The sequence below is a fragment of the Ambystoma mexicanum genome, chromosome 2p (genome assembly GCF_040938575.1).
Source record: "Ambystoma mexicanum isolate Mex_15411 chromosome 2p, UKY_AmexF1_1, whole genome shotgun sequence".
Taxonomy (NCBI): domain Eukaryota; kingdom Metazoa; phylum Chordata; class Amphibia; order Caudata; family Ambystomatidae; genus Ambystoma; species Ambystoma mexicanum.
Genome location: NC_090923.1, coordinates 707,011,628 through 707,034,607, shown reverse-complemented (window position 1 = coordinate 707,034,607; position 22,980 = coordinate 707,011,628). Strand labels below are relative to the sequence as shown.

The following is a 22,980-nucleotide window of genomic DNA, read 5'->3' as shown; positions in this document are numbered from 1 at the left end:
CACACTTTCTTCAAAAGAAACACTTTTGTCAGGGTAGCACAGCAACTACTTGTGATTTCAATTCAACAAAAATGCTGATAGAGTTTTCTTCAAACAAAACACTTTTGTCAGGATAGCACAACAATGACTTTTGATAAGGCACAGTTTGTAAAAAGGCTGATAGAGTTAATAAGATCTTTCCACCACACCTTTTTGCCACACACACATACACTTCTTCAAATTACATTATTTCCTGGTATTCTCGCTTGCCAGGACTAACTACTATGGTCCCTTTCATGGTGTGCTCACCTGCCAGGAAGAAACCTCCTACAACTATATCACTTTCAGTGGCAATACTTGTTGCAAGATTCCCCAAACCAGTATTTCTTGTGAGGAGGACTGAACAATTCCTGCCTCTTCTAGTAGTCTCTTGACTCTTGGCAATGTGGGTTCCAGTTTTCCCCAAACTAGAAACTCAAGATAGGAGACTGTTTCTCAGCTTGCTCCTTTTCTACTTCTTGGTAGCCTTTTGGCTGCTGGCAATGTGGGTTACAAATTTCCCCTTTTGGTATCCCATATAAGTAGAGTTGTGCCCTTGTCGCCGCTGTATAGTTTCTTCACAACCTCTTGGCTTTTGGAAATGTGGGTTATAGGTTTCCTACAAATGGTATCCCACGTAAAGGGAGTTATGCCCTTGCTGCCTCTTTAATGTCTCTTCACAACCTTGTTTTACTGATGGGAATGCAGGTTATAGGTTTCCCCCAAATGGTAGCTCACGTAAGGGAAATTATGCACTTGCCACCTCTTAAATGTCTCTTTACTTGTTCGATATTCAAAATTATATTTTGCTAACAATTTTCCTTTTTGGAGCACCTCAGGGCCAGCGCCAGCATCCAGTCAAGTCACCAGTCTTTTGCAGCATCTCCTCTTTGTGGTTGCCGGCTGCGGCAGACCTCCTGCTCCTGCCCCTGCTGTCTCCTACTCCTGTGTGCCTTCGGTGGACTGTGCAGCTCTTCCCTGGAGCTCTGACAGCTCTGAAGCTCTTCCGCAGCTGGTTATACAGCGAAACGCTGTACGCTGAGGTGGGAACATGCCTCCCCCTCAGCTCTGCTTCTTCTCCACACACTGCTTCCCGCTGCACATACTCTGCACTGATGCCCGCCTTCACTTCTCGAGTCGGCCTCAGATGGCGTTTTTTCTTTTCTTCTGTTTATGGCTGACCCAGCCTCTCAGGCGGCCTTAGCTTCATCTAGTCCATCCACTTATCCTTCACTCACTTGTAATTCATTCTTGAGTTTAAATATCCTACTCAAGTGCCTTGGCCTGTAGCAACTAGACCAACAGCACTTTTAATCCTCACTGACTCTGAGCCCTTCTTCCTCGTCCCAGTACCATAATCATTATGGGTACTGAAGTCTGTAGGGGATTGTACATCAAAAACATTGGTTTGCTCTATTTCACAGTTAGTTTGTTTTAACTGTTACTTGGATTGAGAGTCGTCAGAGTAAGGGGATGTTGTAAAAAGGGTTTGTAATTTACCATTGGAGTGAGGATTCTTACCTAAGGCAGAGTTATGATACTTATGAGATGTGTTATTTAATTCCTTAACTCCCAAAGCACAACCTAAATGGGAGGGACTATTACATTGACAGCATGCCAATAGGTTCTTAGGAATTATAGGACTCTAATCCTCAGAAGATGAATGCAGCCTCTCTCTCCTGGAGGAGTCACCACTTTCCCTGACATCCGTCTTCTCCCATGTAATCCTCCCTCCTGACACCACCCCCAGGCTTAGGACCAGGTAGCGACTGCCTTCCTCTGGCCACATTGGAGGAGACATTAGGCTGGGGTTTAGTGATGACTCCACAGGATTCATCACATAATTCACTACATTGTTGGCAAGTGTAGGCACACACAGAACTGAAGGGCTAATGGCATGGAGTACAGGAGACAGTTGCAGACAGACCTTGACCTTCCAATAGCTGCTCTGAGAGGCTAGCAGGCATGATTTAACCAGGTGTGGTGGAAAAAGGTTGTTCTAATCTGGGGGATGGTGGGTGCCCTTCAGGCTGTCCCACCCAGCAGAGCGCAGGAATCAGTCAGCAGCTATAGCACTAGGCATAGCAATAGTAGATTCCCTCATCTCCAATGTTATGATAAGTCTTCCCAGAAAAGGACCAGGAACCACAGGTAGAAAAGGAATGCTTATTTATTCTTAGGTTATAGGATCAGGGTAGTACAGGCCCCAGTGGTATCACAAGACATACATAGGTGAGGGACATTCACCAGCACACCCTCCCCATCCACCAGCCTCTCTTCATATGCCACTATAGGAACACTCAGCAGTACATACATATGCAACATTCCACTCAGATCATTTATAACATCACAGCAAGCATGGCAGACAGAGGAAGAAGAAAGCCCATCACAACACTTGCTTCCATTTACTTCATTTTCTATATGTGTCTTTCATCTCTACAGTGTTCTGCTGCTTCTCCCGTCAACATTGCTCTGGCTGCTTGTTCCTTCCTCTGCCCGGGATCCTTATGATTCTTTCTGCACTCCAATGCATCCTAAACTCATCCCTATTCTTTCCATCTACCTTACTCTATCAATCTCCTTCAATTCGTTGGAACTCTGCACTCCCCCACCCCCACCCAATGGACAACCTGGACATTTTTACGACTATTGAACTGGTACTGTTGTTTCCTTACCCAGACCTCTGTTCACTTATCAGCCAGTGGAGTTATTTCTCATGAGGTAATTAGGGATTCCTCCATCTCCCCTCCTAGGTGCATCTCTGTTCACAATTATCTATGGTATGGTATTTTTTATTTGTAAAGCGCCTATACACAAAGCAAGTGTTTCAAAGCTCTCAAAGAGGGAGGGAACAAGGAGAAAAAACAACAATTATTCAGAGCCCTTGAATTTCTGAACGATACAAGTCTGCACAGGCAGAGTGGGTGCATGGAACAGGTGCATATAATACAATTAACGGTGTAGATACAGCAAATATGTCTGATGACGATTCTGCAGTTTTTCCAAGTGCATTTAGGTGCCACCATGCAAGGAGGGGAGACAAGGGAAAAACAGATAGACGATCTTCAAGGCATGGTACATTCAGATCATGTAAGTGTGCGCATACAGGTGCAGGAGAGAGAAGGGGGCACAAGTGCAGGGTTGGGGGGGTGGTGGAGGAGGGGACCAAGTGCAGCCAGTCAGTCAGAATCTAGGGTAAGTGCTGAAAGATGCCACTCTCATGGGTCACTGACCAAGTGCAGTAACAAAGAGGCAGGTGAAAGGGCCGGAGGCAAGTGCAAGAGGACTGTCGAGGGTGCCAGGGACCTGTGAGACTCTGAGATACACCAGGTGGTCAGTCAGCAGGCTGCGTGGAAAAGGAGGAGACAGAGGGATAGAGTGGAGAGAAAGGTTAGCAGGGTAGAGGGAGCGAGAAGGAAGAGAAGAGGAATGTCTTAAGGAGTTTCCAGAACTTAAGGAGATCAGGCTGAAGACAGGGTGCACCAGGGAGGCTATTCCAGAGGGAGGCCCCTACAGAGGCTAAAGATCTCCCTCCAAATCTCTGCTTGGAGAACCAGATGACTCACAGAAGGTTGGAAGTAGATGAGCAGAGGACTCGGGGAAAGACAGTATTTAGGTAGGCAACGTTGCAGATAGGTAGGTCCCAGGCCCCAGAAAGCCTTGTGGACAATGCGGAGGGTCTTGAGCTTGATCCTTGCAGCCACGGGGAGCCAGTGGAGGGATTTCAGCACTGGAGAGATGCGGTCCCTGGGCTTGAGACCAAGGATAAGTCTTGCAGTTCTGTTCTGGATGAGTTGCAGAGGGTGCAGAGCAGAGGCAGGGAGATTGAGAAAGAGGCTGTTGCAATAGTCCAGCCTTGAGAGAACCAGGGCTCTGGAGACAGTGAGCCACTGGGGGAAGGTGAGAAAAGGAAGAATACCTCTGAGGAGGTGTAGCTGGTAGTTGGAATTTTTAGAGATGTTCGAAATGTGAGTGGAGAAGGAGATAGTGGAGTCGAAAATAACCCCAAGTTTTTTTGCCTCGTAGGAGGGTGCGAGTGGGAAAGCGGGAGCAGGAATTTCAATAAAAGCAATCTCAGTCTTACTGGCATTGAGACAGATGTCATTTGCAGCACACCATGATTGAATTGAAGACAGACAGTCTGATATGAGCGAGGTAGAGGAGGTGGCTGAGGGTAGCCTGAAAGAGAGTTGCGTGTCATCCGCATAACACTGGAAGTTAGAGATGAAAGTGGCAATTACACATGCAAGGGCAGCCATGTAACCATGTAGCCATGTAGCCATTGAAGAACCAGGGGGATAGGTTAGAACCCTGCAGAACGTCACATTTTGAAAGAGTGATAGTAGAGAGAAAGGACCCAAGTTCCACCTGAGATTGGTTGGTCGGAAAGGAAGGAGGTTAACCACTCTAGAGCCTGACCTGTGATTCCAAGGGTGTCATGCTGATGTGCAATCAGGATGTTGTGGTTTACCATGTCAAAGGTAGAGGAGGGACAAGAAGAATGAGGTCAGAGGGAGTGTTAGTGTCGAGTTTTGAGAGCAGGTCTTCACAGGTGTTCAGAAGAGCAGTTTCCGTGCCTCTGGATGCTCTACAGCCAGACTGATGATTGTGGAAGCAACCAGCAGTTTCAGTGTGGAGAGTGAGCCGATAGATAGATAGCTTCTCCAGGATTTTGCCCAGGAAAGGGGCGATAGAGATAGGGTGGTAGTTTGCCAGAATGGAGTGGTCGGCAGAGGGTTTCTTAAGTAGAGGATGCACAAGAGAAGTTGGGCAAACTCCAGTGGAAAAAGAGAGATTTCAGAGATCAGCCAAGGCTAGAGCGATAGAGTCAATGTTGTCCTTAATGGTTTTTTAATCTACCAGATATGCTGGATGTTTTGGGTCACACAATATTATACTGTTTATTGATCAATTGAGTGGGTATTGTTTTAACCATTTGTTTTGTCTATTGCAGCTTGGGGATTCAGGGAAAATCTTTTCTAGGGGTCTTTCCTCCTCACTCGCCTGTAAATTGCCCTCCTGCTTTTATTCTCCATTTAGGAGGTAGGCTATATTTAAGGGGGGGTTTGAGTGCTGGGCATCTAGGCACCGAGGCTCCTGAAAGAAGCCTACTCAAGTGACAGTCCCCTGTTACGCCAACTTAAGCTCGATCACTGTACCAAAATCAAGTTGAATACTCTAAAAAACAAAGCAATTCCTGGGAGCATTCAAGGTTTCATGGCAAAGGTTTCTCTTAATCAGCCATATAACAAATTGACAATGTAGAAAGTGTTTTAACCATCAGGCATGATGACACCATGTACACACTTTGTTCCACAGGCAAGACTTTACTTGGGGGCATTCCAGGAGTGGGATGGGTATGCTCCAAGTGTGTCGCTATCCTTCTGTTCCAAGAGACCCAAGCTACACCACACACATGCTGTCCTATGTGACTGAAACATGTATGCAGTTGCTTCTGGTCTCATGCAGAAGGGATGTTACCGAGCAGGTCAGGCTGGCCTATCTCTTGTGAGGTGAGACCAAGCCTTATTTGCAGATGGTCTTTCCCCTTCTGTGATGACTTGGCAGAATTACATCTGGACCAATAGATTAGCAATGCATTTAAATTATTGACTCAAAAATAAAAATCTATTTTTTTATTGATATGACTAAAATTTCATGAAAGATACAAAGAATAGAACAATGACATTATTCATTCAAGAATTCAATTCATTCAACCCATACAACACATTCAATCCAACCACATACACAGTTCAACCATGCACTCAATAGAACTTTGTACAAAAACAATTACAACATAAAGGATTTGTAAATTAAACAATAAAGCCAAAAATAACAATATATTTGAAATTTGATATGTAGTCAGGAGAAAACCGAATAGCTCAATTTTGCTGGTATTGGCTTCCTGCCACTCCAAAAGAAAGCACCGAGTGACTTACTTTAAAAATCCCCCGGTACAGATAACCATTGCAATACGTACGCCCCTGACAGGGTACGAGGCTGATTGGCATCTGTTGGGAAGCATATCCAAGTCCCCTGCCCCCCAAAACGATTTAGATTGAGAAAATACATTAGGGGTATATGATAATGTAGAAGCATGATTGTAGGGCGGAGGGGGGTGAAACACTCAACCTAACCCATAAAGTGCATGGGATTAGGAGATGTGGTCCTAGAACGTGTTGCATCTTTTCCATTGGACAAACTGTATTTGTGCAGATGGAGACTTGCAGGCCCTCTCCTTTCCCAGCTTCTTATTCACCATTATTGTTTATCATCTATATGAATTGCTGAGGGGTCTGACAGCAGAGTGGGGAGCCTATATGGACTAGTATGTCAATGATAAACCATTATACCGAAAGGTGTTCTTGTCAGTTGATGTCCACAACCATCTGGAGGGTTACATTGCTAGTGGATGACGGCTGGCTCTTTTAGGCTGAATCCATTTAAAACTGAATTTGTTTTGATATCGCCAGAAAACTATCAAGGAGACAATTCGAGCTAAATTTCCAAGGGCTCTTATCAGAGGGTGCCAGATCATTAGTCTTGTTTGTGGTTTACCTAATGGGAGGTAAAACAGCTTTCTTCCAATTATATTTTCTGAAAATCATCAAGCCTTAACCTGTTGTTAACCCGGTTTCCGACGTAAGTCAGCAAGGTTCATGATGAACAATACATAACGCTCTCATGCCACACGAAGGAGGGCACCCTCAGGGAAGAATGTTCGCTGCTGGACTGCAATCCATTGATCAAGCCCTCCCTGCCTCGCTCACCCTCCATGCTTCCTTCTAAATGTACCAACAAAGGTTTCATTTGGGTATTTTTATAGTGCACTGAATCTGGTCTTCAAGGTTATTGGCAAGATAAAATGCAAGTAACCATAAGGGATTTGTTACGGGGCCATGCTACTGCAGGGTTTGTGTCTCTTTAAGAGAATGCAACCTTACCACGTGAGAGACATCACGTGGGATGTACGTCAGGAGGAGGGGAGGAGCTGGAAGGGGCAGTTAGTACATGTATGCGAATAAAGATAGACGTGTACTCTCCATCGGTGTGTCTGTCCTCCTTTCGAAGACCCAGTCCGGGTCTAACATTTGGCGACGAGTTGACCTACCAGACCACCGAATCCTCCTCCTCCTTTGCGAGCAGCGGTCCCGCTCTGTTCCGCGCCGCGGGCACCGTCCAGCCCGGCGCACGTGCCTGATCCCAGGCCCGCCTCCTCCTCACCACGCCGACAGCGTGTCCGCGCCGCGGCCTACTCCGCGCCCGGCGCCCAGCCTGCCTCCTCCTTGCCGCGCAAACAGCGCGTCCGCGCCGCGGGCGTTTTTCCGAGCCCGGCGCCGAGCCTGATCCCAGGCCCGTTTTCTCCTCCGCCCGAGTGAACCCAGCGGCGTCGCCTGATCCCAGGCGTGTTTTCTGCAATAGAACCGCACCACCACTCCACAGAGAACCCACGTGCCAGGCACCACGCGGCCTACGCTGACTACACGACGACCCATCAGCAGACGCTACGGAAGCCTAGAAGCCATAAGAGGTGGGTCTAACAACACTGCTGCCACACATAATCAGAGACGCACGGACTGCTGCATAATCCCTCAGCATGAGCTCACCTCAGGCCCATCAACCACCAAATGCCCCAGCCCCCGCAAGGAACACTGCAACTACAGCGTGGCGCATGCCACCCCCATTTTCAATGATGCCACAAGCAGACAAAGGTCCAAGATGGACTGATTGGCTGGAGGACTTTAACACCTTCATTGATGCTGCTGGGGAAGACAAATCCCCTCGGCTACGCAGCATGTTCTTAAATCTGGCGGGCAATGACATCAAAATCCTTACCAAGACCATTCCCCCCGCTGAACAAGCTGACTTCCCAACACTAATAGCGGCCATAAACAGAAGATTGGTAATTGAACCCAACAGAGACTATGAAAGATACGTATTTAACCTATGCACACAGAGGGTCGATGAAACCATCGATGAATTCATAACCCGCCTACGAATTAAAGGGGCCAACTGTCAGTTCGAAGCCTTCTCACTTGACGAAGCCATACGGTTGAGGATTATCGAAGGCTGTGTGTCTCAAATCTTAAAGAAACAACTCCTCAAAAAACCTGTCACCATAGAGGAAGTGAGCCAGATGGCCAGAATTCTAGAGAGGGTTGAAAAGCAGGTGTCCCAAATCTCGAACACAGCCTCGACGAGACAAGAGAAAACTGAAACCGTTGCAGCGCTGCAGACCAACGCAAGACAAGGGGATAAAGGCGGCAACCCCAACTATCCCACGACGCCGAGGACCCAACGCCAATGCTACCGCTGTGGAATGTCTTTCCCTCATGCAGGAACCTGCCCTGCTATTTCACAAAGATGCGGCAACTGCGGCAGAGAGGGACACTTCCAATCGGTCTGCAGAGAAGGCAGACCGTTCCCCACACAAAAGTTCTCAATCGCCCCTCAGGTCAGAACGCCGGTCAGAAACCCCCTAACCCAAGCCTATCAACCACGTCCATACGCCCAAACTCCACGGAGGTACGTCAGAGTAGTCGAAGAGGTGTACCCCATGGATAACAGTCAAGAGCTCGAGGGTGAAGAGCAAGTCTCCCACATCAGAGACGAATACGACGGGCCCCCGGAACAATTTTCACAATATGAGGGAGGATCTCAAGGAGGCCTACAGGAATTCGACCACTACAATCAGTATCCGCACGACGAATATGTGAACCTCATCATGGATGAAGGCGAGGCCCGTGAGGCACCCAAGATTCCCGTCGACATAGCAGGACAACAATTCTGTTTCCTGGTAGACTCGGGAGCCACCGTCAACATAATGGGCGAGAAGGAGTTCAATCAGATCACCGACCGGCCGCCCCTGACACCCTCAAACTCCAAGATCTACCAATGGGGGGCCACAACTCCTCTGCAATCGATTGGATTTTTCAGCCGTCGACTCATCCATGATAACCATTCCACCACGATGGACATCCACGTCATTCGCAGCCCTACCAAAGGCAGATGTCTGCTCAGTTACAGAACAGCGTCGTGCTTGGGACTCATAGACATACACGTTGGCGAAGGGGACAAAATCTGTTCGACGGTCCCAACTCTGGAGGCGCGGGAGAAAGTGTTCGCCCTCGCATCAGCGCCTGCCCAAACTGGAATGATGTCGCGTGATGACATCCTAAAAGAGTTCCCTCGTATCTGCAAGGGCCTAGGTCAACTGAAAGGACCACCCGTGAAACTCCACATAGATCCTACCGTCCGACCTGTACCGCAACACCCGAGAAGAGTTGGGTTCCATCTTCAGGCCGCAGTCTCGGCAGAACTCAATCAACTCCTAACCGACGGGATAATTGAACCAGCCACGGGTCCGACTCTGTGGGTATCCCCGTTGGTAATAGTACCAAAGGAGGGTGGACGACTTAGACTTTGCGTCGACATGCGCATAGCCAATACAGCAATCCAACGTGAAAGGCATCCTGGGCCACGAATTGAAGACATGATAGTTCAATTGAACAAATCCACCCTTTTCTCAAAACTGGATTTGAACCAGGGTTACCACCAGATGGTACTCCACCCGGAATCCAGAGGGATCACCACATTTGCCACACACGACGGGCTGTATCGGTACAAACGCCTAAACTTTGGGATTTCGTCAGCTGCAGAAATTTTTCATGAAGCCATCAGGCAACTCATACGTCCAATCAAAGGCACGCTGAACTACAGCGACGACATACTGGTATTCGGGCGCACCCTTGAAGAACATGACACAGCCCTTCGTGCCACGTACAAAGCCATCCAGGACGCAGGCCTCACGCTAAACGTGGAAAAATGCAGATTCAGCAAAAGCAAGCTAAAATTCTTTGGACACATCTTTTCGGCCGATGGGATGACACCAGACCCCGACAAAGTGACCACTATTTTCAATCTACAAGCCCCAAGACAGTTAGCTGACGTCCGTTCCTTCCTGGGTATGGCCGGGTATTGCGCCCGATACATACCCCACTATGCCACCATCACGGAACCTCTTCGGAAGCTACTCCAGAAAGACATGCTCTTCGCCTGGACCACTGAATGCCAGGAGGCGTTTGACTCCATTAAACAGTCCCTAGCAGAAGCGCGGAAGCTGGCCTACTTCGACCCGGAGTGGCACACTGAAATAGTGGTCGATGCGAGTCCGGTAGGACTAGGTGCTATACTCGCCCAGACCAACGGCACCGGCGCTCACCCGAGACATGTTGTGGCATATGCCAGCAGAGCACTTGCGCCCCCCGAGGCCGCATACTCCCAAGCGGAAAAAGAGAGTCTAGCAGCAGTCTGGGCATGTGAATACTTTCAGAACTTTATCATTGGGAAATGATTCACCCTTATAACGGATCACCAGGCCCTTCTGTCGCTATTTGGGAACCCACGGACAAAAATGCCCCCCAGAATCGAACGATGGGGCATCCGGCTGCAAGAATATGACTTTCACATCATTCATCGACCGGGGGGCGAACACAATCCAGCCGACTATCTGTCGAGACACCCCTCTGGAACGTCCACGCCAAGACAGGGCGACGTAGAATACATAAGCTATGTCACCACCAACGCACTACCTCTGGCAATGTCACTAGAAACAGTGGCGCTCGCGACAGCAGCGGACTCATCCATGGCCTTGGCGATCGAACTCACAGAACACAACAAGTGGAAAGACTACAAAAGAGCACTGTCAACACACCCAGGAGCAAACCGAGACGAAGTGGAAAGGATTGCCAGAATTCACTCAGAGCTGGCGGTACAAGACATTACCATACTTCTCAGAGGGTGCAGAATAATAATCCCAACGGCCCTGAGGTCTGAAATAATCAAGACAGCTCATGAAGGACATAGAGGCGCAGACAACACTAAGCGCCAACTACGACGCCACGTATGGTTTCCTTTTCTCGATGCCTTAGTTGACCGATGGGTTAGAAACTGCATTGCATGCCAATGCACGGCCAGAGAGGAGGCACCTGCACCTCTACAGGTGACACAGATCCCAGAACGCCCCTGGGAAAGGGTGGCGGTAGACTTCTACGGGCCCCTGGAGTCAGGAGAATACCTACTCCTGTTCATTGATGAACACTCACGTTTCCCCATCGTCAAAAGGTCATCATCCACGGCATTTGCACAAGTAGCGGCAATCTTTGATGAAGTAGTGAGCGAATGGGGCATACCAGACGTGATCAAATCTGACAGCTGACCCCCTTTCTGTGGACATGAGTTCTCAGAGCTGGCAAAACACTTGGGATTTAAACATCAGAAAATAACGCCACTCTGGCCCCAAGCGAACGGCATGGCGGAACGATTCATGTCATCCATCAAGAAAACAGTACAAAGAGCCAAGCTAGAAAATGTAGATCTCCACCAAGCTCTGTGCAGAATGCTTCGGGACTACAGGAACACGCCGCATGAAGCGACAAACAAGACCCCGGCCGAACTTATGGTAAAGTACCAAGTTCGCACAAGGATCATTCAACATCCGTTGAACAGACCGGACACAGACATGCAACTCCTAGAGAGAGATGCGCAGAGAAAAGAACAAGCCCGCACCCAGACCGATGAAAAGCGGCGAGCACGACCGAAAGACTTCCAAGTAGGAGACGAGGTCTTCGTCCAACAGCCAACAGGAAAGAAGAGTGACCCTAGATTCTCCCCGCAGACACCACAGGTCACGGCCGTTAGAGGAACAATGGTGACTGCCGAAAATGAAGAGAGAGAAATCACAAGGAACTGCTCAAAGTTCAAGTTGGCGACAACCACAGATTCCGAGGGACCACAAAACCCAGACCCTGAAGCGATGATAGTGGATGGGCGAGACACACTGTGGACTCCTCCAAGGTTCTCTCCTCGGCCAGGAGTCAAGAGGACAGAGAGACCTGAAGAAGATCCTCAAGAAGGTACCAACACCCGGCCCCAACGTGCCATAAAGAAACCAGCTCGCCTGGTCGAAGAGTGTTGAACTCTATGCAAGGACATTTCGTCCGGGGGTGATGTTACGGGGCCATGCTACTGCAGGGTTTGTGTCTTTTTAAGAGAATGCAACCTTACCACGTGAGAGACATCACGTGGGATGTACGTCAGGAGGAGGGGAGGAGCTGGAAGGGGCAGTTAGTACATGTATGCAAATAAAGATAGACGTGTACTCTCCATCGGTGTGTCTGTCCTCCTTTCGAAGACCCAGTCCGGGTCTAACAGGATTGGCACTAACCGTGAACTTATTTTGGAAGCAAACGCTAAGATAGGGCTTATGTTGATGGCAAATGGAGAGCTAAACTCGACTTCCTGCGTCACTGCAGAGCCAACTTCACCTTCTGCTCACATTACTATTATTCTCCTTTAACAGACATTTTGGAATTTAACCCAATTTCTAGCGTGGAAATCCGTTCCACAACATATTTTCTCTTTCTGTGAAGGAACTTGTGTGGCACCAGCGAGCACTGCTCCAGCACTATTGTATTATCAGCGCCCCTTGCCATGCACATGTTTTGCAATAAAGTATGACGGAGCAACAACAGACTCATATGTAAATGTGCTCCCATGCTTTTTTAGCGATGTGGTGTACACAACAATATTATAAACAAAACTTCACATTCATTATCCCATGTTTATGTTCAGTGTCAAAATAAAGGGCACACGGGCATGGTTTGGCACTGAGGTTGATGGCCGCCTAAATTCGCAACTCCTGGCCATGATACAGCTTTATCTATGCCCACGATGCTTCATTGACTTTTGATCAATTTAAAACATCATCTGGAGGTAGTGCTTTACTCACGGCATAGATTGATACCACATTTCTACTGGGTCGCTGGTATCTTGTTGTAGCAGGAATCCTGTTTTCTGCTGCGGAGGCTGTCTTCACAGGAAGCCAACAGTGCTGAGGAGAAACTTTGCAAGTTTTGACAGGAAACACCAAGCATATCCAGAGCAAGGCCTCTCTCCCCTGCCATCTACTAGACATAAAATGTAAGGCAGGCAATAAAAAGGAAAGGAAAACTCATATTCTGCTCACAACACTGGTGCGTGGTGAGACTTTCTTTTTCTTCATTCATTTCTTTTTTTTGAAAACATTCTCTCTGAACGGTTCAGTTGATAACTACCCTGTGCTCTACTGATATCTTGCTGTTAATACTTTACTGAACGCCGTCCATACCACCATAGACTTTCCCCTAACCTTAGCCTAAACGGGTTGGGGTACCGCAATAAACTGCACTTCTGCACACCATGGCCTCAGGAAAAGGCATCATAGTATATAGGAGGAAACCCGGTAGACAACTGTCCAACAACCAGTTGGCAGAGTCTGTTCAGTCTAGATCCGGGTGGATCAGTAACAATTATAAATGGGAGACAGAACTAAAGGAACAGGTACTGGCCACTCAAAGTCAGACCTAAAAATGGGACTTAACGCATATAAAAATTTACCAAACACATTTTAATAATAATCAAGCAGCAAGTTAAAACATGATTAAATTCAGAGGTCCACAACAAATCACAATAATTAACAAGAGGAACATAGGAATACGTAATAGGCAGACAAATGCTAGCTAAAACAAATACAGGAAATTACACAAATTCAATACACTTCAAAACACTTATTGTGTATCAGAATCCATTTGGATTATTATGCCATTTTTTCACACAACTCTGTTTTTAATCCAGAGGGATGTCTCGACATGTTTCTGTTCATAAGCGCAGGTCACGAACATTCATCAGGAGAAAAAACCTAGTTCTTAAAAGAGTCACAGACTTGATCTCAGTCAATTTCATAGCACCTGTAGAATTAAAATACATAAAAACAAAGTGTAAGCTGATGAGTAGCTAATTGGCTATGTATAGTTCAAAAATGAACAGGAGGACCAAAAGGACAAGTAAATTACCTTAAGGTGTGCTCGTGGGGGCTCGCAACTTCAATAAAGATCAGTTGGACATAGGAAAGAGAATCAGTCCTACAGAATAATAGATATAGGAAAAGCCACTCAGTCAGCTTAACTAGAAAAGCAATATCTTAGCTCACAATACAAGAAATGAATGCAAAAGAACTCAGTAGCAGATCAACGCTCTAATATGTCAGAAGAGAACACAGACCTGCCAGAGCCATTGGGAGACAGGTCCTTTGGGTCAAAGGTTTCAAATGGGGTATCCGCAGTGCTCAAAGGGTGCGTTGCTATACAGGAAAGGAATCCTCCTTTCAGCAATTCATCAGCGTTCCTAAAAGCAAGCAATGCATGAGGGTCGGTGGCAAAATACCACAGGCGCAGCCACACCAAATAAGTAGACAGGTGGAGAGAAGCAGACATGCCAAGAGGATGAGTGACTTCAAACACCAAACTGTGAACCACTGAGCAGTCGCTAGCCCAAAGGTATACGTGGATATCAGGGCACTTCCAAGAGTGGAAAGAACAAAAGGAAAAGGCAGCCAGAAGCCAATGCAGATCAATAAAGACCCCCACATTGCTTTATCCTTATCCACACTCAAAAGGCCCAAAAGTGACTCTCCTCCACCATCTATTCCCTAAGACCCCGGCATGGAGATACAATTTAAAGAGAGTAGGTCTCTAAAACCTTTTATTGAGACCACCAATCGCAAACTGCAGCAACTTGATGACAGATGAGGCAAATTTGAAGATAGAATGGACTAGGTGGAAAAAAGAGTAGGTTTCGTGGAGGATATTTCTCCTAGAGTTCTGTCACTTGAAAACGCTGTTAAAGAGCTCCAGAGGCACAATGAAGAGTTAGAAAACCTCAGAACATGGAACAACCTTTGCATTTCGGGCCTCCATGAACGATGTGAAGGGAGAGATATGCCATCTTGTTCCTTCAGAAAATGCTTTCGGCCCTTCTCCACATTCCTCCAGACATTGTTCTCAACATTCACCAAGCACACCAAATTGGGCCCTTAAAATCTCCCCAATCACCTCACCCCATGCCACACACTCTGATTTCTTTATTGTTGGAGTACACACAGCTGAAACTCATCATCTCCAAGGGAAAGGAAAATAATACCCCGAATGAGAAGGTTCAGGAAGCACATGATCCCAATTGCCCCGGATTGGGCCAGGTGGATGTGGTACCTGGACCTTCTAGACATGTCCATCTGTCCTCCAATACATCTTCCACAAAGAGAGGACCATCTCTCGCGAGAGGGAGGCCGGGTTCTCCATTGAGAGGTCAACATTCTCAAGCTTCACGCTTGGTTTCTGAAAGGTTGACATATAAGGATTGGGACTCCCAGATGACGTTATGGAGGTGTTGCTTTCAGCTAGAAGACCAGAGACCAAATACTTGTACCATTGCCGTTGGAACAAGTTTTGAAACCGGTGCAAGGAAAATAATGTAGACCCTTTTCTGTGTAAAACACTGGATGTATTTTCCTTACTTCTTTCATTAGCCAATTTCGGGCTCCAGATTGGTACCATTAAAGGCTGTCTGGTAGCAGTGTCCATTTTTAAGTGCTCGTCAGAGGAATATTCTTATTTCAAAATACCACTAGTGACTCAATTTCTGAAAGTACTCACTAATGTTTACCCTTGTTCTCCTTTCCAGGTTCTGGTTGGGACCTAAATCTGGTTTTAAATAAAGTTCCTAATGTGTGCACCCTTTGAACCCCTGCACACATGTCATCTAAGGTTGTTAAACTTTAAGACCTTATCTATGTGGATCATTTTGACAATCAATTTCTGAGTGCTAAAGGCTAGCTAGGAAAGACCCTCCTAAAGGTTTGGGAGCTCATTCCACCTGGGGCATGGCGACATCTACAGCCCTTCAAAGGGGTGTTCCTATTAGAAACATCTGTTAAGCGGCAACGTGGTCATCCATCCACTCTTTTACAAAACTTTACTGTCTGGACATTTCCCAGGGTCAGGATGGGGTTTTTGACAAGGCAGTTCTCTGCTCTGCCCGTGAAAATGCATAATCTATCATTCTACTCTCTCATCCACATTTTAATACTGCTTTGGGAGTCTGTCAAAGATGAGGAATATGTTGGAGGACACAATCAATTCGAAGAACAAGTTACATACCCCTGGTAATGTTCTTTCGATTGGATGTTCCTTCAACGTATTCCTCATTGCCCTCCCAACTTACCCCTCTGTAGAATTTCCCATGCTATTACAGCTTCTGTTGCACCAAGGCTGAGTACCTTCATGCCCGTATTTATGGGCATCTCTGCTGCAAGAGGAGGAGGAAAAACAAAACTGAGGGCAATGGGTGCTGCGAGTGATATATATGCTCTTCGATGACATCACACTCGACATAGGCTCTTGTGGGACATCGACTCAACGCCATCGATGCACAGCTCCCTCTGCTGAAAATTTTCCGAAGCAGCTGAAGCTGGATATTACATGTAAAAAATGAGGAATACGTTGAAGGAACATCCAGTCGAAACAACGCTACCAGGGGTAAGTACCTTCTTCTTCTCACCTCAAACGATGTGGCCCTTCTGTTGCCTGTGTTCAAGATCCCACCTTTACATGGTTGAATCAATGAAACTGAAATCATTCTGGGTTCAAGATGTAATTGCCAGCTCCCCAGTTGCAAAGACAAATGGTGTGGCTATACTTATCAATAAGAACCTTCCCTATAAGATTAGCAATCAAGGGATAGATGATGTTGGAAGGTGGGTATGGGTCTAGCTACAAATAGGGACTAATGTCTGTCTTGAAAAGAGGTAAATGCTCCCTGGGACCAGCCCTTATTAGCATAAATTACCCACTTACAGGTCCGCACGTGCTGAGCAATGGACTCATGCATGAGAAATGACACCTTCAGTATAGATTTAGCATTTATTAGACATATAGCATAATATAACAGAACAGTAAATTTAGCAGCAATTTGGAATTCAAGTTAGAGAAGATTACGAAGCTCATTAGAGAAATCACAAAACTTAGAGAAACACAGTCTTATGCCCCTTGAGATGGTATCATCATTGAGCGCTAGGAGACCCTGGTCATTTTAAGCTAACTGCTGCCAGCCCCGCTCCTTCAGATAACAGTGCTGCAAGGTGCCGCAAAGAGCCTCATCATGTTCCGGCCACACTCGGTCCGCGGATGAATCTCCCCCCTAGTTCTGGGTGCTGGCACCTTATGTGCTCTCGTGCCATCAATCAGCATGACACACAGTTGCAGAACCTTTGTGTGCAAAATATGTTTGCGCATGGCAAACCCAGCTCTCTCTGTGATGCTCTGTGCTGGTACCCCTCCCTTGGAGCCCTATCCGCGAAAGCACTGGAATGTCTTATCAGCGTGGGGAGGCAGTACCAGGCCTTCTCAGAGAAAGAAGGTATGTTTACAAAGTCTGGCAGAGCCACGGTTGCAAAGACAGAATACTCTAGGAGAAGCTGAAATCAAGTAACCCCTACTGAGCAAGCATTACCAGGCCTGCACTATGCTAGCTAGTGTCTATAGGGCCTCAAAGATTGGCTATCTAAGCACTATATAGGTGCTATAATGCTCCAAATACTCAAATACAAGTCTCTATTAGCTACTAAACTGGGGCCTCGGCCCTGTCTTTCTATGCATAATGTAACCTTCCACCCCTCCTAGGCCTGCACACTCCTTGTAGCTCACTACTGCTTAATGTGGGCGCTATCAACACATTACTTTCAGCATTTAGCACATACTTTGAATAAGCTATTACTCTTAGCTGTTAATGCAGCCACCTAAGGCCCTAATTTGCAAATACGGCACTTTGTTTCTCACAACAAGGTCATATATATTATGACTGTATAAGGTCCCACTGTACCGGATCCTATGTTTTTGGGACTCTGTGAAACAAAACATACTTCAATTCATTCTTACCAACCTAGTAGCATGTGGAGACTTTAACAGCATTCTTGATCTTTACGTGACTCCTTCATCCGTTGGCTATTACCTTTGCTCTCAGCCCTTACTTTTTCTCTCGTCGTTCCTCTCACACTCACTTTTTCTCTTACTCTCTCACCCTTTCTCACTCATATTTCCTCTTGTTCATCATTGGAAGTCTCTATCAATGGTTTCCTCCATTTGCTCTGCTCTATTCCTCTTCTCATTCCATTGTACACCTGCAACCCTTATCGCATACACCTTTAAAATTTTGCACTCTCTTGCACCCTGGTGCCTATAAATTCAAAATGCAAAGAACAACAGTACACACCAAAACTATTGGCATTGATAGTGCTTGTTGTATAAGGTGACCAGCGCATTTCCGAAAATAGTGCAAATGAAACAAGCGCCTTATCGGTGCTCCTTTTATTTGTGCTATTTTTTGTGAACCATGCTTGCTGAATTTAAAATTATTTTCCTGTAGCTTTACGTCTATGTGCCTCTTTGCTTTTAGGGGGAAGAGATTGTTTAGGCAGTAGGTAGGGGCATTGTCATTCTGTTTTTAGGGATATATCTTTATTTTGTATACTTTTTTATTTATTTATTTTCCCCTAATGTGTAGATTAATGATAAGCTGCTGCCTGCCATGATTGTTAAATTGTTGTTATTTCTGGTCTGGTTTGTGCATTTGTTCTTTATGACAGTCATTGTTTTAGATTAATTTCTTAAACAAGCATTTTTGTAATGTTTGAAATGTGTTTTCTAAAGAATTTTAAAGATAAATGAATTTGTTGATTTGTGCCCCACTGCTCCATTTGGAACGCGGTTTGCACAGTAAATAAATAAAATAAAGCACCTTTGTTAACAATAGTACTCCATCACTGGCAAACAGGACGCTAGTTCTCTTTTGCCCGTTGCATTAAAGTCAGGGGTTGCTTCCTCTCAAGAATATATGGTTAATGTGGAATAGTCAATGCAGCCTCATTGACCTTCATGAGACACGACTTGCTCAATATCCTTTGTAAAGCTGCCACCTGAGGCCCACTGGACACTTTCTGACATATTGGGCCTTACTTGCAGAGCACATGCCCACTTCATCCAGGAGACAATAGAGAACACCATTGTCTATATCTATAGCTGACTACACTGTGGCTTCTCACATCAATTTGTAATGCTTTTGAAGTCTCCCATACATATGTAAGACTGAAAGGGCTTGGACATCAGAGTAAGTGCACAATTCTCAGTCTAGCATCTATGTATCTATGGTACTGTCAGTCCAGCAGCCAGTTCCAAATGTAACCTTGATTTTTAAACAATAGATTCAATGTACTTTCTATTGAATATTTATTTTGCAGAATGAGTCATGGTTCACTGATGAAAACCTTGTGGCATCTACTTTCGATATGTTCATCGCTGGCACAGAGACCACAACTGGCAGCATCCAGTTTAGCCTGCTCGTGATGGCAAAATACCCAGACGTTCAAGGTAAGAAACCTCCAGACACCCTCCTTACTACAGCATTCTAAGGTTGGAAAAAACAGTCTACATTTAAGGGAGTAAAACACCAAGATTCCCACAGTGATAGACATATGACAACAGAAAATCACTCTGTTTGTTGGTATCGCACACCACAAGCCAGAGAAACTGCTAGAACATTATTTTCAAAATTCCTCTGTAGCAGATGCTTAGAAAATCTGTCAAAGGCTGCTTGTTTCATTAGTCTGACTGATAGCATGCTTTTCTGTGCTCGCCTGCTTTCAAGTGTGGGCCATCCCCTCTAGTTAGAGGTGTCAATTTATAATGTGTGCTATATTAAATTGTCTGCTCTTGCTCTCTTTGTAGCAGTCTCTACTTGAAGGGAATGTATAAGGATGTTCTTATCACAGCCTTTGATGGTTTGAGTGATTTTATTTAACCTGTGAATTCAGAGGTCATAAGTAGACATGGTGCTCAGCTGGGAATGGGGCTTGGTAGGGAAAATATAATGGAGAAGAAAATCTAGGGTCAATTACATATCCAACAGCTAATGGGGCTACAGCCCTGTGGAACTTAATGGTTGCTGTAATCATTAAATCAAGAAGGAATTTTCACAGTATTCTCTAAATCTGCTGCAGAATATAAGGTTATGTAAGTTGAACAACTATTTCCCTCACCAGACCAACCCGATTTATTTTGAAGGTAGAAAACCTCTGATCCACAGTTGCATTACAATCACACACCCATGGATACATTTCCATTCCCAGTTGGTGGTGTTCGTTTGGGGACTAAGATGAAGCTAGACGTGGCGATTGTCCATGCATGTTGGTGATTGGGTAATCATGAATGCTGTCATGTTGCTACAGAGTTCACAATACTAGTGATGGCAGGCAATAGTGAGGAGGATGGTGGTGTAGCAGTAGCCCTTAAAATGCTGTGGTGGACTCAGTGACCAGATGTACACAAGGTTAGCGATGTTGTGGGTGAGAGGTATTTTCTTAGTGTTGAGAGGCAAATGAATACATCATCCATAGCTACTGTCGCTCCACGCCCCAATATCGCACCAGTGATAAACATTCCTCACTAAGGCAGCCATGCCGCCCATATCCCAGACTGGTACGGCAGAATATGAATATGGTTTTAACTGAAGATGGCAAGAATGAACAAACTCACAGTGAAACAACACATGTGAACACAAAGCAAATATGCACTCAACATGAAGAACATGAACACTGGGTGAAATATGCATTTATACAAGAAGAAAACTAACATTGGAAATGTATACGCTGAATGAAACATGAAGGACACATGAGAAACACGACAGTAAAGGGCAACCGTATTTTCCAAAATGGAAGCTGTAATACATTTCAAGTAAATGAAAGGCCTCAAGGCTTCACAAGAACTCAAAATGCTGAATTCACTGAAATACAGATTCATGCAGGGCCCAGACAGTAGCTATGCAGACCGAGCCAACGTTACTGAGAAATTAAGGAGGGTCCGGATGGCTCAGAGAGAACATGAGATAATAATTCCCAAGGCACAAGCCATATATTCTTAAGATCATTTAGAAGAACAATCAGCCTTTGTAACCCCCGTGCAGGATAATTATAAGCCCAAAACCACCATAGGGAATGGTTCAAAAGTGGAAAACCATAATGCGCACTCTAAAATTAGCTAAAATCTTCATAAATACAGGGTGAAATAATTCCAAACATGGCCTCATCACACGTGCCCCATAATTGAAGAACACTGTCTATTCAATAGCAATGAACAATGATAGCCTCACTCCTTAAACATATTTTCAGACACAAGGTGCCATACAAGTTTAACTACAAAGAAGTCCATTTGGCTCAAGGCCTAGGAATAATGGATGGTAGCTTTTTTAATTGAAAGGAAAGCAGTTTGCGGACGTCTTTCCTCCTACTCCCGCCTGGCTCATGTCTTGGTGAACTGTCAGTTGTCCAAGGTTGGTCAGTAGAATGCCAACACAATTAAGAACCCCCCAATGTTAGGCCACCTAGTACATGTTGCGCCAACCAATTATATATTTTAGTGATGACATGTATTTACTATTATCAATTTAGAGGCTGTCTCAGGTGGAGCCATCAGATTGAAATTTTCCAATCAGAAATGTAACCCATATAGAAAATATACATAGTCAATTTCCTTAACCAATCCCCTCACCCCATAGGAGTTTGTAACCAAGATTGCATTGTGATGTCAGTTATGATGATTGTTCACCTTATAAGTTGTTGTTTTGTGTGAAAGCTCTTGAGTGTTACAACCCTTTGTTTGTATGCGACTATTTCCGTCATTGAGTCTCAATTTTTCGGACTCCTCGCCTACTGCATACCTCTGGAGTTTTCCAGGAAATCATTATTGATGGTAGCAGAGGTGATGCTTGGCTAGGAGTAGTCAGATTGCAGAGGGTTCCCTGCCATGGCCTGAGGACTACAAGGCGACCTGTGGAGAGCGGTATTATGCGTGAACAGAGAGAAGTCAACAGGAGCCCCTCCAAGAAAATTCCTGTCCGCTCCCTGCAGGACACCCCATAGGGTGGAGGGTGGCTGGTGATTGGGGGAGACTGGATACCGTCGACCCTCAGCTGATCCACGGAACATAAGTACAGCATTGGCCTGGCAAAACGGGAGGATTTTCATATATATTGTGGGAATTGTGATGAAATGAAACTGAGATTACTTCTGGCTAGGTCAGAAAAGACTTTGCAGTACAACTTGTTATGAGGTAATAATGATGATACTTTCCTTCTGACAAGATCAGGAAAGACTGCTTAGTACACCTCCATTCGGGGTAATGATAAATAGAACGGGATACCCCACCAGGAGTTGTGAAGATGGCCGTAGTGTATTTATTTGTGTAGTAGTTGCTGGTGCCTGCCTTGTGTTGTGTTGTAAGGTAGTTTAGGTTTTGTGAAAAGTGCATTTTTGTGTATATACTGGTATATATTGTGGAGGACGAGAAGTTGTGGTTTGGACCCAAGGTGTGTGGTCCAGTGTGGGAGCAGTAAAGTGGTGCTGCTCAGGGTGTGAACAGCATATGTGGTGTCGCGGGTGGCGTGTTGTCGCAGAGAGACGCATAAGAGAAGAACTGTTGGGGAAGGGTGTGAAAATAGAGGTAAAAAGAGGGTGAGAGGTAATTGAAATAAACATCAGGTAAGTATATTGGTAAGTGAAAACTGTGATGTATTATTATGGGTGATACTCCAGTTATTCATTTTTGTAAAGTGTTTCCCCGGTACAAGGACAACATTCTTAAATACCACACCCAGTGGGTGAAGGACACTGCGGGCAAAATGTTTATGGCCTGGCACAAGAGGGCGCTCACTCCAAATCAGTGCTGCAACACATAACGACAAATTTACATTTAGCGCACAAGGGGTTACAGTTACAAAATAGAGAAGACATTCTGAAATTGTGGATAGTGTATGGAGAGGAGACGGTTGAGCAACCTGCAAAAGAATGTATGCTTAATCAGCATGACAAAGGGGCTTCAGAGCCCACTGATACTCCTCCTCCCCAGATCAGCGATCCACCCTTAGAAGAGCAGGGATTATACCCATTACGAGCATTAAAAGCAGCAGCAGGATACACTAATCCCATATATGTGCACCCGCATAGAGTAGTGAAGACATTATAAAGAGTGAAAAGATAAA

At 45.7% G+C, this 22,980-nt stretch overlaps 1 protein-coding gene across 3 annotated transcripts in view; it reads left to right on the top strand.

Annotated features, from left to right (window-relative positions):
* LOC138566695 (cytochrome P450 2C20-like) overlaps positions 1 to 22,980 on the top strand; it is a 454,294-nt gene that overhangs the window by 334,184 nt on the left and 97,130 nt on the right. For all 3 annotated transcript variants that reach the window (XM_069644280.1, XM_069644281.1, XM_069644278.1), the window contains one exon: positions 19,187 to 19,316. In XM_069644280.1, coding sequence (XP_069500381.1) covers positions 19,187 to 19,316 — 130 coding nt within the window. The remainder of the gene's footprint in view (positions 1 to 19,186; positions 19,317 to 22,980) is intronic.